General features: G+C 55.0%; 7 protein-coding genes across 7 annotated transcripts; 4 read left to right on the plus strand and 3 right to left on the minus strand.

The window, feature by feature from the left end:
- Positions 1–650: 650 nt before the first annotated feature.
- On the plus strand, positions 651–3,175 carry C8A04DRAFT_8899 (fungal-specific transcription factor domain-containing protein; the record flags this gene model as incomplete). Its single annotated transcript, XM_062785284.1, has 3 exons — positions 651–976; positions 1,149–1,944; positions 2,018–3,175. 3 exons carry the CDS (start codon positions 651–653, stop codon positions 3,173–3,175), a joined length of 2,280 nt encoding a protein of 759 aa, XP_062640934.1.
- A 1,394-nt stretch (positions 3,176–4,569) lies between these two features.
- C8A04DRAFT_24823 (major facilitator superfamily domain-containing protein) lies at positions 4,570–6,510 on the minus strand (the record flags this gene model as incomplete). Its single annotated transcript, XM_062779314.1, has 3 exons — positions 4,570–5,045; positions 5,101–5,340; positions 5,406–6,510. 3 exons carry the CDS (start codon positions 6,508–6,510, stop codon positions 4,570–4,572), a joined length of 1,821 nt encoding a protein of 606 aa, XP_062640935.1.
- Positions 6,511–8,348: 1,838 nt separating this feature from the next.
- C8A04DRAFT_8973 (uncharacterized protein) lies at positions 8,349–9,958 on the minus strand (the record flags this gene model as incomplete). The annotated part of the gene is made up of 3 exons (XM_062785308.1): positions 8,349–9,454; positions 9,523–9,807; positions 9,883–9,958. 3 exons carry the CDS (start codon positions 9,956–9,958, stop codon positions 8,349–8,351), a joined length of 1,467 nt encoding a protein of 488 aa, XP_062640936.1.
- A 552-nt stretch (positions 9,959–10,510) lies between these two features.
- Positions 10,511–11,734, plus strand: C8A04DRAFT_9029 (uncharacterized protein; the record flags this gene model as incomplete). The annotated part of the gene is made up of 2 exons (XM_062785326.1): positions 10,511–11,301; positions 11,425–11,734. The coding sequence occupies 2 exons, from the start codon at positions 10,511–10,513 to the stop codon at positions 11,732–11,734; spliced, it is 1,101 nt and encodes a 366-aa protein (XP_062640937.1).
- Positions 11,735–14,696: 2,962 nt separating this feature from the next.
- Positions 14,697–16,127, minus strand: C8A04DRAFT_34263 (HAD-like domain-containing protein; the record flags this gene model as incomplete). Its single annotated transcript, XM_062782770.1, has 3 exons — positions 14,697–15,667; positions 15,713–15,834; positions 15,898–16,127. 3 exons carry the CDS (start codon positions 16,125–16,127, stop codon positions 14,697–14,699), a joined length of 1,323 nt encoding a protein of 440 aa, XP_062640938.1.
- Positions 16,128–16,979: 852 nt separating this feature from the next.
- Positions 16,980–17,924, plus strand: C8A04DRAFT_34264 (uncharacterized protein; the record flags this gene model as incomplete). Its single annotated transcript, XM_062782771.1, has 2 exons — positions 16,980–17,411; positions 17,448–17,924. The coding sequence occupies 2 exons, from the start codon at positions 16,980–16,982 to the stop codon at positions 17,922–17,924; spliced, it is 909 nt and encodes a 302-aa protein (XP_062640939.1).
- A 1,487-nt stretch (positions 17,925–19,411) lies between these two features.
- C8A04DRAFT_24828 (uncharacterized protein) lies at positions 19,412–20,581 on the plus strand (the record flags this gene model as incomplete). Its single annotated transcript, XM_062779315.1, has 1 exon — positions 19,412–20,581. One exon carries the CDS (start codon positions 19,412–19,414, stop codon positions 20,579–20,581), a length of 1,170 nt encoding a protein of 389 aa, XP_062640940.1.
- Between the last annotated feature and the right edge of the window lie 235 nt (positions 20,582–20,816).

A 20,816-nucleotide genomic window follows, 5' to 3' on the forward strand; every position in this document is an offset into this window, starting at 1 on the left:
GATAAGGATTAGCTCGCTGCCGGGCCGAGCAGGGTACCATCACCGAATCATACGCCAGACGTTCCCCCTTGTTTGAACTTGAAGAAAAGTACGGGCGTGGGGAAGTCAGCGGGTTGAGACAGACTTTGCTTGAGAACACTCCTCTGCAGCTGTCCGCAGCGCAGGAAGCGTCGACAGCACGTTAGCCTTATCAACGAACCAGCGAGCCGGTTCTTATCTTCCTCAGGCCTGACTGTCGATCAGCCTACCAACGTCGCCGCTGGGGTATCTTCCAGGGCTGATCAACGCAGCATCTGGAACAAGGACCGTGTTCCTCTCAAGGCCTTCCTCGACCTTTCCAACGGCTAAGGGCTTCTGTTTTTGGCTGTCATTCTACGTTGGGGCCCGCCACAACGCACCGACCAGCGGGGTCTTGCCTCTGATCTCAGGAACAAGTTGAGCCAAGCTCGTTGGCCGGGGTTATCAGCATCCCCGTGCGTGCCTCCATACGACCGACCCGTGATAGTCCGCGGGCTCGAGTCGCTTATTTGGCCGGGTTACATCTGTCGTCATCTTACCGGATTGCAGCGAGTTTGCCAGATGCCAACTTGGGCCACCCCCCACCGCTGTACTAGTGAGCCGTTTCCCGAGACCCCAATCTACTATTCACCATGTCTACCCCTTGCGCACTTCCCCGGACGGCTCCCATAGCCATTGCGCCAAAACCGCCACGCTTCCCTCCGAGTCGTCAGAGCAGCATACACCTAGATTCCTTCCGCAGCGGCTTCAACTCGCCCGACTCGGACTCTGTGAGCGGCTTTTCAGCACCGCCCTGCGAGGCCTGCCTCAACCGGAGGACTGACTGCGCCATGGGCGAAGAAGAAGAGAGCTGTGTTGCTTGTCTTGTAGCAGGGACAGAGTGTTCATTGATCGACAGCCCCGCGCCACGGAAACGCAAACTGAACGGGGACCTCGAAACCAGCAGTAGCAAAAGAAGGTGAGAGCCGTCCCCCTCCCCCGTCCTCAGGCCTAGCCCCAATACACCCCACGCTTTGCCTCGTCGCTGTCCTCTTCTCCCCCGCCTCAGTTCACCCCCCCATGCTTCCTCTCTGCGCCCCCCCGGGCCAGCACACGACACCGACTATCTAACACCCGATTGGCCAATCTAGTTCCCCTGGGCGGTCTGATATCAGGAGGCGGCGGCATCAGCAGCACAGCTTCTCGTGCACAACGACCAGCAGCTCCCTAATTGAGGAGATGGCGAACTTCGGGGGCCCGACATTGTTGAAGCGTACACTCGGCCTCCAAGCAGACCGATACAGTCAGTATATCGGGCCCACCACCGACTTTGAGCCATCCCTCATTAGCCTTTCCCCATTCGACCCGCACGACGAAAGCCTCCTCGCGCGGGGAACCCTCCGGAGGGTGAGCGACAATGACACCTTCCTGCTTCTCCCCGATAGCAACACGCCCGGCTATGACCACATCTTCGATGATGTCGACGAGATCGAGAATATCGTGGCGCCCCATAGCCGCAGGTTGATCGATCTGTACTTTCGGGTCGTGCACCCGGCCTTCCCCGTAATTCAGAAGAACGTCTTCCTCGAAAAATATGAGCGATCGCATCGCGAATTCTCGCCGCCGCTCCTTGCCGCTGTGTACATATTGGCCATCAACTGGTGGGAGCACTCGGAAGAGTTGGCTGGTCTTCCCCGTCCCAACGTCCGCGAGCTTGAGAGGCTAGTCCGGACCACTCTTGCAGATGCCATGTATCGACCGAAACTCTCGACGATACAAGCTGGGTTGATCCTTTCGCAGCGGCCCGAGGGCGACCAATGGGCACCGACGGCGCAACTTGTTGCCGTCGGGCAAGAACTTGGCCTGCACTTGGATTGCAGCCACTGGAAGATCCCACCATGGGAACGCGGGCTCCGGAAACGCCTGGCGTGGGCGTTGTATATGCAGGTAAGTTGCCCCCGCCTCGTCTTCTTGCGGCGGAGGTATGTACATACGGGTTCTAACACCTCAAATCCCGTAGGACAAATGGGGCGCGCTTGTCCATGGCCGACCGTCTCATATATTCGCTTCCAATTGGGCGGTCCAGTCCTTGAACCCGAACGACTTTCCGGACGTGGAATGGGACGATAACGATGTCGAGGAGAGGCTGGAAATTGAGCGCGGGCGAGTGTTGTTTGGGCAGATGGTGCAGCTCTCGCAGATCCTGGCCGAGATCCTTGAAACCTTTTACACATTGCAGGCTTCCCATACCGCGGCCAACGCGGGGGCTCAAGCGACGCAACTCATCCTCTCTCTTGCCAAACCGATCCAACTTAAGCTGAAGGAGTGGTATTCAGGTCTCCCGGCTGTCGTGAGGATGGACTCCAATTTTCAGAGCAGCCTCAACCAATCCAGCCGTCTCTGCAGTATAGGCTATCTCCACCTCGCCTACTTTGCCACCGAAATCACCCTCCACCGTCGCATCATCCGGTCCATGGACGCTGCCACAACGTCGGCTGCTTCTGCGACCCCAGGCTCTTCCCCGGTCGCTACAGCCGGCGGTGTCGACCCTTATATCCAACATATCTGCCGCAGCGCCGCCAAAGCCCGCCTTATCTCCGCCATGGACTTTGTGAACCGACTCACGCCATCCCACCTCCGTGCCTTTTGGTACTTCGCTTCCAAGACCAACTTTGCTCTTATCGGCACGTTTGGCTCCCTGCTCTGGGCGACGTCCCCAGGGAGAGAAGAGGGAGAGTGGTATCGACGAAGGTTAGGTGAATACCGCTGGACACTGTCTGTGAGCTCCAAGCCCGGCGAGGGTAGGGGATTAACCGAATTCGCGATGGGTATGTTGGATATCTCGACGGGGCTGCTCAAAAAGCTTCCCGAGAAGCCCCTGCTGAGTCGGAGCACGAGCGCGGTGGATATCGACGCGGCAAGGAGGCAAAGTCTTTTAGCCCTTGGGGGAACAGGGGCTCCGGTCCGAGGAAGCGGCACTGGGGCTGGAGGAAGTGGATTGAGTATGGGTGGATTCGGTAGCGGAAGTGGGAGCATGAGCGGGATAGAATTTGGAAGAGCCCATAGCACGGAGGCTAGCGGAATGCAAAGTCCGCTGAGTGAGGAGAGCGAGAGCGAAGAAGAGGAGGGATATGGCAACTTTTCGGCCACGGCAGGTATGGCTGGGCTCGGGGAGTAGAAGCTCCAAGAGCCATGACGTATTCAGCACTGGGCCATGAATATCGAAAGTTTGAAAGCTGAGTCCTGCGGGGACTGCAAAACAAGAAATACAACGCGGGTTGGGTTGGGGAACATAAGGGTCTGCTCAAGCCGTTCCCCAGGCGAGGCCGCGGACAAGCGATCGCCAAACTCAATCGGGGCGTGGGAAAGGGGAATGTTTGCGCTGCATGACGTGCGGAGCACGCGATTCCGTGGGGCGACCAGTCGCGGATTGTCAGGCTGCGATCAGGTGTCACTGGGTTCAGATGGCGTCATCCCAGTCAGGGCTGACGCCCTGCCTTTTTCCGGAGCTTGAAAGTCTTTTGGACTTGAAGCAAGACTATCAAAACATGCGATGATTGGAGGATTAAGGAATCCGGGTTTGGGGCCGCGAAAGTGACGATGTTGTCGCGCCGATACGATATATCTATCTCGTCAAGGCAACCCGCATCGTCGACTTGGATCTAAAGGAGAAGATACTTATCGTGATGAACGTATCAAGGGTATGGATATGGAGCAAATGACTGGTTGAATGGTTGGTAAAGTCGGATGAGCAAGATGTCAGCCATGAATGGATGAACAAATGAGCTAATGCGTTATGACTTCTGTTTTTGAGTTGTCTGGCTCTCTCCTTTTTTCTTTCGCTTGTGGGTGATGGGAGGCTTGATACCCGCCAGCATACGCAGGATAGACAATTTGTTTTTCAGGGTAGGTAGGTAGGAAAGAAGGGGGGGCGACGGGTAGGCTGGTTGTTTGTTACTGGAATATCTATCACATTGGGAGTTGGGTATTAGAGGGGTGGGATGGGATTATTTAGGTTAAATTTAGGGTTCAGACTGTCTAGAGTAGAAGTGAAGGAGTTGTTGACATGCTATCATGGTGCGTTTGTGCTCTGCTACTTTCTTGGGATGAGGATGTTAGGAACGGGCGAATCGATCTCTTTTCCTTGCCGATTCCTAGGTCTTCGTGGGAAGATGGTCGCTGCAACAGCGGGTGGAACCTATCTATGTGGAAGGGTCAAGATTCAATGTTGGGCTGTTATCCTCCTCAGTCCAGGAGGGCTAGGGCGGGTCCTTTGGGTCGTGATATACGGGTTGTGAAACAGTAGCGATTGGTGGCGTTGCTTGTTAGCTATATCTAAGCATCAAATACTTCCCCGAGCCTTTGGGCCGTTTAATAATTGGATTAGGGGCGACTGCGTGATGTACAGGCAAACAAGAGTAGGGTATCTTATTTCCAACACTTCAAGCTAATTATATACAATTCTCTACATTTAGATGAGCGACGCCCACCCATCTGTACAGTGAAATGACAGCCCGATCTATCGATACATGCCCAGACACATCTATCCTGACGCCCTTTTATAGACAGCCCCTAGTGTTCAGTCTCCTTTGCTGCAATCTCCCCACCCACCTCCCCCTTTTCCACCGCATCTGGCTCATTCTTAGGCGCCGCCCCCCTCTTTTGAATCTTCTTCCAACTCAACCCACACGCCGCCGCAAACGCCGCAGCCGCACACCCCACCGTAATAAAATACGATCCCCTCAACCCATCCAAGTAAGCAGCCAACACATCCCTCAGTTTATCCTCGGCGTGCAGCTGGGCCAGCACCTGACGGATCTGGGACGCACCGCTGTGGATGAAGATTTCGGCCGGGATTTGCGGCGTGTTGTGTTGGACGCCGGTGGTGAGACCGTTTTGGAAGACGGATTGCGCGACGGCGATGAAGATGGCGCCGCCCATGGATTGGAAGAATTGTACGCAGGCGGTCGCTTGGGGGATCCATTCGTGCGAGACGCTGTTTTGGACTACGAGGACGCCCGTTTGGAAGCCGACGCCTATGCCGAGGCCTGGAGGGTGTTAGTGAGTGAGGAGTGTGGAAGGGGAAAAAGAGAGAAGACATACCGGCGATGACTTGGTACCCGAACCAGACGCGCAAGGGGCTGTCGAGGGTGAAGGTGGTGATCATGCCTGCGCCTACGGTGAAGAGCACCATGCTGGGGAGGACAAAGGGGTTGTAGTAGCCGACTGCGGTGATCAGGCCGCCGGAGGCGACTGAGGTGATGACGACGGAGATGAGCAACGGGAGCAGCTTGATACCGGCCTGGACTGCGGTGTCGCCTTGGATGGCTTGGAAGTAGAGGGCTGTGATAGTTCCTTGTTAGGGGGCTGTTTGTTTATTTCAGGAGCGTAAAAGGGGGCGGACTTACACAGATAATAGACCAGCGGGAAGAAGGCAGCACCAAAGAAAAAGGCAAACATCATGGCGCAGACCACGTCGCGGTTCTTAAACAACCGCGGCGGCAACGTGCCCCTATCACCCTTCCAGATCTGAATCGCGACAAACGCAATCGCCATCAGCCCAAACCCCACAAACAACCCGATCACCACCGAACTATTCCAGGGGTGCTCGGTACCCCCCCACTGCAGCGCCAGCAGCAAACACACAATCGCTGGCACTAGCATCGCCGTGCCTAGCAAATCCAAACTCAAAATCCGCTGCACCACACTCAACCCCTGGTCCTGCGGTCTCCGCGTCTGGTTGATATGCAAAAACAAGAAAATCGCCAGCATCGCCGCCCCGCCGATAGGCAAGTTCACATAGAAACACCACCGCCACGTCGCATGATCCGTGAAAGCACCGCCCAACAACGGCCCAGCCACGCTCGCAATCCCCCACATCGCGCCAATCATCCCAAACCCCAGCGGCCGCACCCGCAACGGCAGCGTATACGACAAGATGACCACGCCTCCCGAAAACAAGCCCGCGGTACCCATACCAGCGACCGCGCGGCCAACGATGAAGGCATTACTCGTCGGCGCGAGGGCGCACACCAAACTGCCGAGCTCAAACACCGCGACGGCGGCGAGGTAGGTCCATTTGACGCTGAACATGCGGTAGAGCGAGCCGTAGGTGGGTTGGAGGGCGGTGGTGGTGAGCAGGTAGGAGGCGCCGTACCAACCGATGTCCCCGACAGAGGAAAACTCGCCGGTGATGGCGCCGAGGGCTGGGGCGATGATGGTTTGGTCGAGGGCGACGAGGAAGACGGCGAGACAGAGGGAGGCGATGATGAGGATGCGTTTGAGGCCCGTGGGGTAGATGATGGTGGCGGAGTCTTGGCCGGCAGTGTCGGTTGTGAATGGGTCGGCTGTTGTGCTGTTGCCATTTTGGGCTTTGGTTGTGGTTGTTGTTGCTGTGTCCGGCTTGGTGGTGTGGACGGTATCCGTATCGTCTTTCGGGCTGGGAGAGAGGCCCCTTGGCGGGGTGGGCTTTTCGAGCTCGGTATCTGTCGTCATGGCGTCTTTTTCGGCCATGTTGGTTGTGCTAGGGAAAGAAAGAGAGGGATGGGAAGAGGTTATACGCCTCTACGCCAACAAGGGAGCGTGGCTGAGGTATGAAGGCCGTTGTGAATAAATGAGACACGGGAGGGTGCGTCTCGTCCCGTGTGTGTAAGTGCTCGTGCGGTTGGAGCAGCTCTGTGCGTCCGTCCGTAAGGAGGCGAAAGGGGCCGTTAGTGTTGCGGTTGCGTGTTGGTTAAAAGCCCGGACGTCGTCGAAGGGTGTGTGGGGTCAAATGAAAAAAAAAAACAATAGCTCGATAGCTAGCCCAAGTTCGAATAGTTCGAATCGGCTCAGATCGAACGACGCGTCTCCAACGACAATGACGACAACGATGTACGACAACGAACCCCCAAGAGACAGCGAAGAAAAGAATGAACCAACCGATCCAGGCCACTTCTCAAAAAACGCGACGCCACCAACTTTATGAACCCATCACACACACACAACCCCATTCCGACAAACAACGAGCCGAGCCGAGGTGTGCGTGCCTATTCTAGCCCAACCCATCATCAACCGAAGTGAAGCGGAAGCCACAACTCACGAACCTCCTCATCTTACCCGGTCCTCGGACACATTCGCAGAACGAGCCGCCCCCCTGAAGTGACTTCAAGCAAATCCTGCCATCAACCTCGCCTATCCCGTGTGTGACTAACGTGTTTGCCTCGTACCAACCAACCCCAAAACATTAGGTCCTTGCTTGCTCGGGCCGTTCAAGAAAGGAGCGACACGCAAGCGAGAGAGCAAGAGAGGGGTAAGGGTAGTTAGTTAGTGTCAAAGTGCGTAAAAAAAACGACCCGAAAATAAACTCCAAACCCAGAGAAAAAAGCCACCGAACGCAACAATTGGCCACAAAATCTCGGTTTATTTCGGTTCCTTCATCAATCCCTCTGGAGAGAGCAAACACACAGACGCGGCAGCACGTAACGAACGACAGGCTGACCCGACTCGAGGGATCTGAAGGTCAAGAAAAGGTTCAGGGCCCTGCTGAAAATGGCAAGGGAATCGTGGGGAAGGACCACTCACAGGCCGTGCTGGGCCGGTAGTGGAGTGAACAGGGTCGGAGCTCGGTACTCTTGGCGTGCCGATGGCGGGCGCGCTAGACTTGTTTGGGCAAGTTGGGGTTGTTCCAGACGCGGGAGGCAAACCGTCCTTGCGTTTCGGGCTGTTCGTTGCCAATTGTTGAATTTCATTGCGGAGCGTGGCAAGGCTGAGATGGTTTCATTCTGGTAATACCGAGATTCGATTCCGATGAGGAACGGAATTATGATTTATGACGTTAAGTCCTTTGATCGACGGCTCGGGGTTTGGGGGCCGAGAGGTTGAGCTTGTCTGCGAGGTTGGCTAACAAACACATGGTTTTGATTCAGACCTTTTTCGCAATCTCGCATTCGCCAAAGTCTCCAGGCAATTGCGTAAGTTAACTATGCCAAGACAGCAAGCGGCACTAGCAAATCGAGGGTTAAGCACATGGTATCTATTCTCGTCTCTCAACCCTGGATACCTATCAAGGGGAGAGATCTCACCCAAACACAGCTGAAGGACCCCCAAAAAATGAAAATAAACGATAAAGGAAAAAGAACCCCCAAAAGAGGTAACCAGGTTTGCCAAAAAAAAAAAAAAGGTCTTGAACACACGCAGTGCAATGATCCTCTCCCCCAATCCAGTTCTCATCAATGCATACCAATTCCCGTACCCTGCCTTCCAGTCCCTTGTCTCCTAACTCCGGATATAAATCCCACATCTAACACCGCTAACTCCATCAACCCACTCCCAACCTTCCTAACTCCCCCCGTCAAGGGATATTTTGGAGTCTACTTCCGATTCCGCGTCTTCTTCTGCGTCTGAGCGGCCGCGGCCACCGCCTCCTCCTCAACCTCATCCTCGCCCTTCTTCAAATCCTCCGTCAACCCCCACGCTTCGCGATCATACCAGTCCTCGCCATCCGACATGTCACGATCCGGCCCGCAGTGCGCCTCGGCCTTCGACCACTGCCACACCGTCTTCCGCAGCCGGTCGGCTCGTAGAAGGCCCTCGTACAGGCGTGTGGTGCCGCGGCAGATTTCTTCTTGTTTTTGCACGTAGAGCAGTAGAAGGCGACGGACTTCTTCGGCTTCCTGCTCGGGGAGACCGAGGTCGCGGTCGGGGTGGGCTGCGGGCGGGAGGCGGAAGAGAGGGTGGATAAAGAGTTCGTCGAGGGATTCGGGGAGAGGGGAGGATGGGTCGGGAGCGTGCTGGTCGAGAGGGGGCAATACCCCGTGTGCCGGTGCTGGTGCTGGTGCTGATTTTGCGGGTAGCCTCTCGTTCCGAGCGGCGCTCGCAGCTGCTTCGGCCATATCCACGTCGCCGTCACCGTCCCTTGTGTTGCTTGAGGGTCCGTCTTTGCCGGGTGCTTCGCCTTGCCCCTCTGTGGCCCCATTGACCTTCCGCTCTGAGTTTGATTCTACCCCGCTAGGCTTGCTCTCCCCATTTGTATTTGCATGCGCATCTGGCAGGGTTTCCCCATCCTGATCTTGCACCTTTTCTGCTGTGTCCGCCTTTTCTTGCCCCACAATCTGTGCCGGCGCTCTCATCCCATCTGTCCCGCGTACCGCAGACTCTGCGGGACCTGGATAAAGGTTCCCGTTGGTACTGGGGGCAGTCAATAGACGGTTTGCAGCGCGGTTGAAGAAGCTGGCAGTGTCGCTAAACAGCAAAGCGTCGCGGTCGTCGGGGGCTGCCATGAGGCCGCAGGGGGCCCATGTGTTGTCGCCGACCATCTTAGTCAATAAGGGCTTAGCCTTCCACAGCGCCTTGTTCTCTTTCTGCATTAGGTTGCGCCCCTGTTCAATCAGCTCGTCGAGCGCTTTCGAGGTATACGGTCGAGAAAAGGTCGGGTGCGATGGCAAGTCGGTGACGGCGGTTAAGGGGGCAAGGATATCTGCGTGTTAAAACAAATGTCAGTTCCGGGTTCCCAATACCCTAGGCAACGTAATGTTTGCAGCCCACCTTCCAGCCGGACGTTGGCGTAGGGATTCTCCTCTAGCGCCGAGGCCAGAGCCTCCTGGACCTGCTCCTCATCGTCGTCGCTTTCGATATCATAGCCGTCCTCGTCGATCAGCGGCGGGTTGCGGTGGATGATGGAGCGGTGGTAGCCAGCGTGCTCAGCAACTTGCTTGTAGGCGGCTGGGCCCATAGATGAGGTCATGCGACCCTGGCGGACGAACCGCGCCCGCTTCTTAAGCTTGTTGCCGCGGTTTGTGGTTCCATCAATTGACGAGTCAGAGTCGGAGTCTGGAGAAAGAAGGTGCGGTCAGTGAGAATGCCGTCGGCGACGGGAGATTCCATGGTACTCAAGGGTGGGCTTACCGTAGGCTTTGCGCTTCAGCGTCCGCCGGAACGCGAGGATGGTCTCCATGACCAAGGCCTGTTGTTGGGACGCCATTTTGAATGTTGGAGGTGGTCAGTGAGGCTGAGAGTGGCAGGCGCCCAGAGCCAACAACCAGAGTTGTGTTCTGAGCCGAGGTGTTGGGGGTAAGGGTGGGCGAGAAGTGTGAAGAGTGAGGATTTTGGTCCACTTTTGGGGGCAGCTCTGCCGCGAGCGGGACGTGAGTGACCGCGACCCTGCGCATTTGCTCCAACTCCCGGCCAAAGGCGGAATGAAGCGGCAGAAACATGCCCCACAGTTTCCGCAGCGGCCCACAGTCAGCTTTTAAGGGTTAGGGTTAATTATGGATGTAACAAGAAGCGACTGAAGCTCTCGCCAAAAGCAGTTCCTTGCTTTACGTCATGCCACTTCCTCCCACAAGACCACCACGAAACCCGGCGCTGTTCTAACCCCGCATCGTAGGTATAAACACCACCCTCTCCGCGGCCACCCAATTGATCAATTGGTCATGCGCCGAGGCTAACAGCTCCAGACAAAAAGCCTCTGCCCCTCCCCAAGTCCCCATCAACCACCACCCCCCCACAGAAGAGGAAATAAAACAACGACACCATGTCGTGGCCGGGCGCAGACGACGCGCCCGGACAAGGATTCGGCACGGGCGATGGGTACCGGGCGGACCGGCCCACGGACGTCCGGAACATGGGCACGTTTAGGGGGAATCGTCTTGTTCGCATGACGCCAGCACAGGCCGAGGAAGGACTCAAGCTGCTCAGCGTGCCCTTTGACAGGCTGCCACAGATGCCGCTCGTGTCCCGGCCGTTTGGCTTCAGCCAGATGTGGCAAAAGGGGATGGTCGCATCCACCCTAGTCCAGACCTCGTCTTACATGAACCGCGTGCTGACGCCGGCTGAGGCGGACGCGCTTGCGCTGTACCGCAGCCAGAGACTGGTCCTGGGCGCCTACACCCTACCCCTCACGTTCACCGCGGCGGCCTACTTTACCTACAACAAACGCCGCGAATACCGCTTCCCCTTCTTCTCAGCGACTACACTGAACCCGGATGTCTTCCCGGCCCAGCGGTTGCCGATCGTGCGCGGCGTGCAGGCGCAATTACTGTGGCATGCCCTACGGTTCACGGCCTACACGCTGACCTCGTACTTCGTTATCCAACCGATCATGGCCTCAGTAGCCACGTCGTCATACTTGGTCAAGGTGCTGAATGACCCAAAACTCGAAGCTGTGAGAGAGTCCCTCACGCGCGCTGAAAAGGAGTCCCATAAGCTGCCTTCCGAGGAGGAGGGCGTCTCGCCCGCCGTGAATGATCCCATTTGGCCGCCACCGTCATCAGATGAACAACAACAACAACAACCACCGGAACCGGCAGCCCAAGTACCGCCGGCGTTCTCCAAGGATCGGTATCAAGGAAGGCAATCTTCGTGGAGCCGCAGCAGCGGAAGCCCCGGTAGCTCCGGCACCGGCACCTTCAACAGCGGTGCTAGCAGTAACGGCAGTCAGACCCGTAGCGACGACCTCGGTAGCGACAATTCGTCCATATTTGATGACGCTTCGCCTGTGGCCCCATCACACCAGAAGACGGCGCCGACGGCATCACGCTCCCCAACGACCACTACTGGCTCGGCCTGGGACAGAATTCGACAGCAATCGGGGGTTAAGGGTAGCCAGGAGGACCCTTCTGGCGGGCAGCAGACTGCTGATCAGTACACATATCGGAACCCAGACCAGGGCAAGACGACGTCACAAGAGCAGGCGCAGAAAGAGTTTGACGCCATGCTGGAGAGGGAACGGCGCGGGCAGGGTGATTCCGCACGGTAGGATCGAGGATAGCGCACAGTATTGCGTAATGTATCTTACCCGGAAGCTCAACGCCGTCACCATCTGTGATCCGCTCACATCACTAGGGGCGCGGGGTGTTCAGTGGAGCTTTCCCAAGTTACAGGATGATCTGCTTCTTTAATGATTGCGTCCGTAAAAAAAAAAACTGAACGAACGTGTGATTATTTCTTCTCCATTGTTACCACTGCTTAGCTCAGCCATACATAAACAGCTATCGAGGCAAACGGCAACCGTCTCTTGCCACATTGAATGGTTCCCTTTTATACTGTGACAGCTCCCCCTCACCTAGCAATCAACTACAATCCTTCCTTCCCCACAAACTCCTGCATCGTCGATTGAGTTTTTACCACCTGGCTTGATACTCTTTATCCCCCCCCCCCCGTTCGAGGTGCCGGTCGCAGAGTTTGGATGATGATGAATCGACGAATCTGATATTGTAACAGTCAGTATAAACGGGTACCGTTCGTTACGGCAATGGGCGAACGACTACCTTTTGACTTAAATAGCTTGTCCGTAGGAACGCCAAGACATCGTCGTGTTGGATTCATCCAGGCGCAGTGTCTATCAGGTCGTACTCTCGGAGGGTGGTTGAGACGGCCAGCCGGCCCAAGCATACACAGAAGGGAAGTTACCTCTAGACTAGTTCGGATCATGATTCACTACTGTTGGCTAGAAGTGAGAGAGGGTGGGATTTTGTTTAAATGTTGTTATCATCCGGCCGTTTTGCGATACGGGTGGGACTCAGGGAGGTCTTCTCTCGTCTCACTGTAGTGGCTCTAGTGTTTGGAGGATTTAACTTTCTTCCTCATTCTTTCTTCCCACTTCCTCGTTTACTGTAGGCAGTGAAGATGGGAACTACAATGGTAGTAGCTGGCCCTTCAGGAACAACAATAATAGGGAGGTGCAAACGGGCCTATTGAGGGCAAGAAGAATTCATTGAGCGAAGCTTCCTAATGAGTTTTCGACATGTACTATAAATACTGAAGAAGCGCAGAAGGAACGCTCAAGAAGTGAGGAAGGAACGCTGGAGGAGCGAAGAAGGGACGCTGAAGAAGCAAGAAAAGAACGCTCCGTTTTAGTTACGAAAATTCATCCTCCAACCTCCCAGCAGAATGATTAGATACCACAGTCGACGGTATATTTTCGGCATACATATATGGTATTGTTGTGGCTAAGACACATGGGTTATCACCGCTGTTCCTCCTGTTTTGTGCGACGAATCTGGACACACCAAGTTTCCCTTTTCGTACCTCGTTTACCCTACATACCTAGCTCAGGCGCGGCTCAGAATTGGCTCAGGATTTGCTTAGGATTTGCTCAGGCTTGCTCAGCCTAAGGACCATTTCCGGGAGGCTGCGCCGCAGCATGCACAATTACTTTAATTCTAGCCGAGCGAGCCCAGAATTGGTCCCATACATAAAAATGGCCAAATTGGTCCCAGGCCGAATTGTCGAGCATTGCTCCAGATTTGATGTTGCTTGTAGGCGGCGGTAATGACGAGATAACGGGATTCGTTTTGGTGCTACGTGTAGTTGGCCTTTAACGCACAGATCAGATGCGAGCGGCCCTAGTAATACGAGAGAGCGATTTAATTGTCCCGTGTACCTTTTGCGGGGATCTCGAGCTTGATGTAGTCGTCGCCCGCCTGGCTAACGTTAAGAAGGCGTGTGGGCAGCAGTCCCATCCCCTTGCACTGCTTGATCCAGCCACACAATAAAGCAAAGGCTTTCTTTGTCGGACCCGGCCAGCTGGATGCGTCGCCCGTATATCTTGTCTGGTGGGATCTGCACCAACGCCTGCTTACCCGCTGTGCCTCCCAAACGTCAGGAGAATCCATTTTTAGCGCCGTTTGAGTCTGTGCACACCAAAATTTGCACACGTTTGGCCTCGACATCTGCTCGCGAATTGAGCGTTTTGCCCCAAAACAGCCGCAAATTGAAGTTTTCGATCCGTTTTAATTGATATTTACATCGCCTACACCTATATATATCTTCTGATACCCGATTTTCTATACTAACGGCAATACACGTACAGTTCAATACCCTTTGATTTTAAGTTCGATTATTTATCTAATGTCTTAGCACTATCCGAGGCCTAGTAGGCTATTAAACTACTACAGTATACATACATTGCCATTAATACAGAAAAAAAGATATCAAAAGATAGGTACGAGTATAGGCAATATAGATCTTATCAAAATGGGTCGGAAAACTTCAATTTGGGGATGTTTTCGGGAAAACTGTGATTTTGTTCGTTGGGGCTAAACGTGTGCAAGTTTTGGTGTGCACTGAAAAAAACGGCGCTAAATTCTCCTGACGTTTGGGAGGCATAGCGATTTGGGCGAATGTGTCAATGGGTACACATTGGATAAGCCAAAGGCATCCCCGGCGCTGACCCTGATCGCACGCAGAGCGCCTTTATCCGTCAAGACGCCCCTGGAAGAGGACAGGGTTCGCCGTCTGCGCTTCTGCGTCTTGCTTGTTGAGGACTAGGCAGACAAGACAGCCCTTCTTTGCCGACATATCGAGCTGCTGAACCAGACGTGGTGGAGAACATCACGAGCCGCCTTGCCATATGCCGTCTGCAACACCTGGAGCCACAACACCCCTTCTTTCTGACAAATATACAGCCGCTCGAAAAAAAATACGGTATTCCCAACGATTGCATTTGCGCATAAGCATCAAAATAAACACCGGACCTCGTTCGGGTGCGGAAGTTGTCATACTCTCTAAAGAGGTACGGCCTTCCTCCGATCAGGTTCTAATTTATCCTCCTATACACCCCTACATTGAAAATTCTCACCATCTTGATTGTAACCTCCCCTTGATTAATCCCTGAAATTGCACGCTTAGTGCCACTGCACGGTTCCGAGAGCAATCGTTCTATAAAATTTAGGAATCAGCGGCTTACACAATCATATAGCTGTGGAAGGATAACCTACCTAACATGGGCTGCTACTGCAAATGATGTACTCCAGTTTTCTCAGGGTGTTTACTTGCGGCGGGAATGAGTTGAGACAAACATGCTTCGATTCGGCGAGATGTACCGCAAAAATGCCCTCGCCCATAGCGGGCCGCATATCCCGCTGCTCGTTGTCGCCAATGTAGGCAATGTCACCAGCTGAGATGCCCAGATGCCCCAGAACCGCACTGAAGAGGCCTGAAGTTTTGGTCAGCCGAAAATGATTGGTAGTGGCTAGGAAGTCGACGTATTGGCTGATGCCGAGAGCCTGAATTGTTCTCTCCTGTGCATCTTGCGGGCCTTCTGTCATGATGGCAACCTTCTTGCCCATATCCTTGATTGCCGAAAGCAAGCTCAGCGCCCCACACTTCAACTCAAGCGACTTTACGAGTGTATCCTCGTAAGACTCCAGAAGCTCTTCTATAAAGACCGCATCTAGCGGGATGGAAAAATGGGCTAGGACTGATGTGGATCTCTTCTTGCGATACTGAAACGATGTTTTGCCGTCGGAGAAGGAATTGCTGGCTTTCTCCTTGAGGATCCTGGTGTATTCATTCTTCAGCGCAGACATAGCGGTGCCGTATCGCTTGGAGATGCCCTCGAGGACCTTGGTGGTAGCTGCCCCGGAGGCGCGACGAAACTCGTGCAGTGTATCGTCGAGATCGAAGCTAATCCATGTTTTCTCTGCGAGAACTGCCCGCAGCCGTAGCACATCGCTCTGCCAGCAACTTAGGTACAATCGCTCTAGGTGCTGTTCCAGGTTGTCCTTCTCCGTGTTGGATAGAAGGCCATGGTATGGTGCGTCTTCTATAACAGACGAGTTGGACTCCACGGTCTCGAACAGACCAGGGGGCTTCTCTTCACAATAGATGGATCTCTCTCGCTCTGTCGCGAAGAGGAACGAAGATCCAAATGGTTGCAAAAATTGCAACATGTTTTTGGAAAACGGAACTCCCCAGCGGTCGCAGACGCGTCAAATTTCGCCCTCGGGCTCACGCACAAGCCGCTCGTACAAAAGGCACGAAATGTCGTGCGATGGCGCTTGCCCGAGCATCCGGAATATGTTGGTGAAGCAACCAACCAAGCTGCCTGCATCCGTCCATCCCATACTCTTCCAGCTGTCGAACACACGGATGGGATCGCGAACTATGAAGACTGGTCAGACTATGGGATATGCCCACCGTGGGCAAACGTCGTATAGGCATTCTCCTTTCCCGCTATCGTTCCCGAGCTCCTCCTTAGAGATGAGAAACTTCTTGCCGGAGTTCATGGCGTCAGCGAAAACATGGTGACGGGAGGGGTTTTCGAGAATTGAGTAATCCGGACGGAAAGCTGCATTCGAGTTCGCATTCCCCATTAGAATCAACCGGCTCGTAACTGTGCAGGCGGGTGATTCGGCGAATATCCTCATGAGCAGCGTGGAGCCGCTGCGGGGGCAGGCGATAAAAAAGCGAATCGGCAGCCCCTCGCCTGGCTACTGAGGCTTGCTCATCTCCATCGTCGTCGTCGTCGTCATTGGGAGAGGTTGGTCTGAGGTAGGGGTGTGGAATGTGTAGGTAGGTAGATTCGCGGGAAGAGCGGGTCCAAAGTTCTGTCAAGAGCTATTCGAGTATGCGGTCGTGGCTGCCCTCAGCACACCTTTATGGTTGCACAGCATGCATCATTTAACCACTTGTGCGAGGTCAATTCTCTTGGTAGAATGGCTCATGCATTCCTGATTACAAGAGGCAATCACAACCGCTCTTGCACCCTCGTGGTTAAAACGAAACGCTAGATGAACTCGGCCGAATTTGGAACGGGCCGAACATAACGCTGCCAACGGCCGTAATCACGACCATGTATTAGCGATGGGGTCTCGCAAATCTAGCCAGAGCAGATCGCAAAGTGCGCATGAATTACATAACTCGTCGAAAATGTGGAAGGCTACCACATATGAGGTTTCTCCTACCTAGTTAGATAGGATAATAAGTGGGGTACCCGGGTGCTTTCCTACGCTGTTCGGAGCCCCTCAACACCCCGACTGCTGACCAGTGCTGGAGAGCCGCCCCTTGAAGAAGAGCGAGGTGATTGAGGCTGTATTTTTTGTGTGGTCTTTGTCGGCGGTTTGCAGTCTGGTTGGCTGCATGATGGTGCCGACCAACGACCACAACAAACAGATCACTTCAGGTTTGCAACGTCTCTCTTGACCACCCAAAAAAGAAGTCTACGTCATTGTCCACAAATCGCTCGCCGCTTGTATCTTCTCTTCGAGCTTTCCTCCACAATGCGCCCAGACCATCCTATCAACCAGTCCCTCCAACAAATCGACGAGAACTCCTGGCTCTTCGGGGACCAGATCCTCCTCACCCGGCAGGCCTCCCCTTCTCCCGGTTGCCCATCCTGGGGGGACGGGAACGGACTCTACTACCTCGTTTCCGAGCCGCCAAGCCCTCTGCCTCCGTGTCAACCCTTACCAGCCGAAAGCCACATCAAGAAACTCTACGATGCAGGCGGCGTGTCTGCAGTCTGGAGGATCGGCGATGCCATCTGCAAAGCCAGGAAACACCCAGACCCGAATATGACCTGGGAGCACGTCACGCTAGATTATCTCCATACCAAATGCCCGCTTGGGAAGCTCAGCTTCGCCATCCCGAATGTCATCCACCATGTGGGAAGCGGAGACCGCTACTTCCTCATCCAGAGCCGCGTGCCGGGCGTGACCCTTTCCGAGGCATGACCGTCGATGGACGAGAGTACAAAGGAGTACTACGTCTCACGGGTCGCCGACATCTGCAAGGAGCTGGCTGCTTGGACAGGTAACGGCATTCATGGTGTCGACGGGCGGAATCTGTCGGATCTCTATCTTACTCCTCTCCATGGGGTGGAGGATATGAGTCCTCGGAACCTCCTTGCCAACTGCGCCCATCTCAAGATGGATTGTTCCTTATTCGTCTTTTACCATTGTGATCTTGGGCCGGGGAACATCATCGTGGAGCCTGAACAGAGATCTCTCGCTGTGGTTGACTGGGAGATGGCGGGGTTTGTTCCTCGGAAATGGATAAGGACAAAGGTCCGCGTTTCCAGCGGAATGGATCTTGAGGGCGAGGACGAAGACTCGAGACAGGAGTGGAGGAGGCGGCTTCAGAGACGATTGGGGCAGGATGGCTTTCCCGAACTTGCGGATGAGTGGATGGTTTGGTTTATGAATAGTGGAGAAGATGAGAAATAACGAGCAGGATCGATCTTTGCCGGTCAAACAAAACATCATGGTAAGTCCAAGTTGAGCGTTCCACCGTCTCCAACTCAACTCCAACTCTGAATTTCCAATTCCAAATCCATTGACCATTGCCCCCTGTTCTGCTCCGTCGGTCCTCAAACCGTTCCCCGCTGGAGATGGAGACGGAGATAACGTTAGCGTTAACTCGCCGCTTAGCACCATGCTATATTCGGCATAGATTACCGTCCAAGGCCCACGAGATCAGACGAACCAGTTCAATCGTTACGCTTTCCATCCAGGAAGATGGATCCGGCAAAACCTGAGCATGATGAGATGAGATGAATGGGCTTCGTTTCCCTCCAGGTGCTTGAACATCAACTGTCGACAAGTGTAAACGAGCGACCAGCTGCCCATGGCATTTGCAGCAGCTCACGTGCAGTCTCAACGATCCCGCGCCGTTTGCAGCGCCGGTCTCCCCGGCGCCCGGAGCTCCCACCGGACGAGCCCGGCGGCACGGAGGTTTGTGGTGTGTTGCGATGATGTGGTTCCAGCCCTTTGGCTTGCGTCTTGCGCGTCTTGGGGGGGGGGGCAGGGGGTTTCCCGTCTTTTTTTTTTCCCTCGGGTCGTTTTCGTTATTGCCGATGATCCTTCCCTGGACTAGGCGGGGCACAGCAATCCGTCGAGGAATAGGAAGAGGAAACAGTCGAGAGAACGGCTGCGTTGCCATTAGTTATAAAAAAAGAATCAATTGGCCCGCCTCCTCACACAAAGCGCACAGGCAACCCGTCAATGCCCCGTCGAGTGGCTGCAATGTTCGGTTTGCGCCTTGGTGCTCGGCTCGGCTGTGTCGCTAAGCAAGTATCCGCATGTTGCGGTGTTGCATATGTGTGTCCCAGTGTCTCCGCAACGGCTGCAGATTCCAACCTGAAATGGGAGAAGGGCAGAAAGGGGGGAGGGTTGCATCAGAGCGGCTCGCCCATCCACATGTGCGCATTCCACGTTGCTGGGATGTGAATTTGCTGGGGGACTTCTAGTTCCCCCCCTGGCGCTGGTGGTTGCTGCGCCGCGCGGTGTGAGCATTCGTCCCAATTGCCTTGCGGCTTCTTTTGCGAGGGAACTGTTTTTGCGGGTAGATGAGTGGAGGAAGAACGGGATGAGACGGGGGCAAGGGGGTAGACGATTCCGGGATTCCTACGAATAGTTAGGCGAGGAACTGTTGTGCAATGTATTCGTAATACGCTTTCTTCCAACATCCGCGCGGCTGTCTGGTCTCACCTCTACCTCTCAGTCTTCCTCTTGTTTTTCTTGGTTTGTAGTCGGGTTCTCAGGTCGGAATTGCCCTTGCGTGAGCGTGTTTCTGTGAGAAGAGACTTGTTTATGCTTCGGCTCTCTGCGCCCATGTAAAAAGGCCGCGCGTGTTTGTTTTCTTTTGAAGGGATCCGGCGATACCGCCGGACAGGGCAATATCCACCGTCAACACACCGCAGTCATCCATCACCATGACAATTACACTCCCGCCCCAAGCTACGCCCACGGCTGCGGCCCTCGTCGCCCGCGCAACCAACGGCTATCCGCTCCTCATCACCAGCTTCCCGTCCATCCCACTCACCACCACCTTCACCCCGCCCGACGGCGACTGCGGCGGTATTTACCTCCCCGAGACCCCGCGCATCTACGTTGTCGACGACAAGCCCTCCTGCCTCCCACCACGCTTCTCAACCTCCGACGCGTCCTTCTACTACTCCCCCGGGATCGCCTGCCCGTCCGGGTACTGGACCGCCTGTCACGACACCGCGGGGGTATCTACCATCACTACCGTCACCTGCTGCCCGACCATCGGCAGCGACATCTCACTATCATGTGTGCCGTCGCCGCAGATTCTGAGCGATATGTGGGAGACGCTGTATTGCACATGGATCGCACCGAGCGGGGATGGCACCCAGATTCCCGTGACCTTTTCCGACAATGGGGGGCGCACGTCGACGGTGCTGCAGTCGGTTGCCTCGCCGGGCGGTGTGAATGCGTATGGTGTGCGCATGGTACATGAGGCGAGCGATTTATCCAAGTCAACAACAACATCCGCGACGACAACATCAGAGCCCACGACGTCCACAGGAGCAGGCGGCGCCGGCAGAACCACAAATTCAGCAGCAACAGACACAGCCGCCGTCCCGGCCACCACGGACGGAGCCACGACATCCGGTGGTGGTGGTCTCTCCACAGGCGCCATCGCAGCAATTGCGGCCGTCGTACCCCTCGTCGTGATCGGTGCTGCGGTGCTCGGGTTTTTCGCCTGGAAACGCAAGCGAAAGAACCGCCAACTCCAACCAGAAGAACTGGACTCGCAAAGCCCCCCGCACGACCGTCACCACCACACATCCTACCCAGCCTCCTACCCTCCCCCGTCCTCTGCTACCGGACTACACTCCGCCCTCCCACAATCGGCTGCGCCCGCGTACGATTACCCCGCAGGAGCTGGTGCGAATGTGCACAGCAACGGACCGGGAGTCGAGCCTAAATATCCGGACTATTATTATTATGGAAGTGGGGGACCGCCGCCGACTGAAATGGATGGGGAGTCGAGGTTGGCGGAGATGCCAAGTGGGATGCCGGCAGCAGAATTGCAGGGGCACGGCGTCGGAGGGGGAGGGTGGGTGACAAGGAGATGATAACGGGAGATTAGCGGAATGGCGTGTTATTGGGATTTGTATATATTTATACTTCGTTTTGGCGTGGTTGGGTTATTTTATTGTTGCATTTGCATTGGTGAGCCGAGGACGGAAGGAAACGGTGATGATGCGGCAATATGGGCTATACTTACTTCTAAGGCGAGTGGTTGATCCGCCATAAGGATAGCTTGAATAGAAATAATTACCAATACATTGTGAAAAGGCCACGGGACCT

Source organism: Dichotomopilus funicola (genome assembly GCF_033296635.1).
Source record: "Dichotomopilus funicola strain CBS 141.50 unplaced genomic scaffold C8A04scaffold_3, whole genome shotgun sequence".
NCBI classification, from domain to species: domain Eukaryota; kingdom Fungi; phylum Ascomycota; class Sordariomycetes; order Sordariales; family Chaetomiaceae; genus Dichotomopilus; species Dichotomopilus funicola.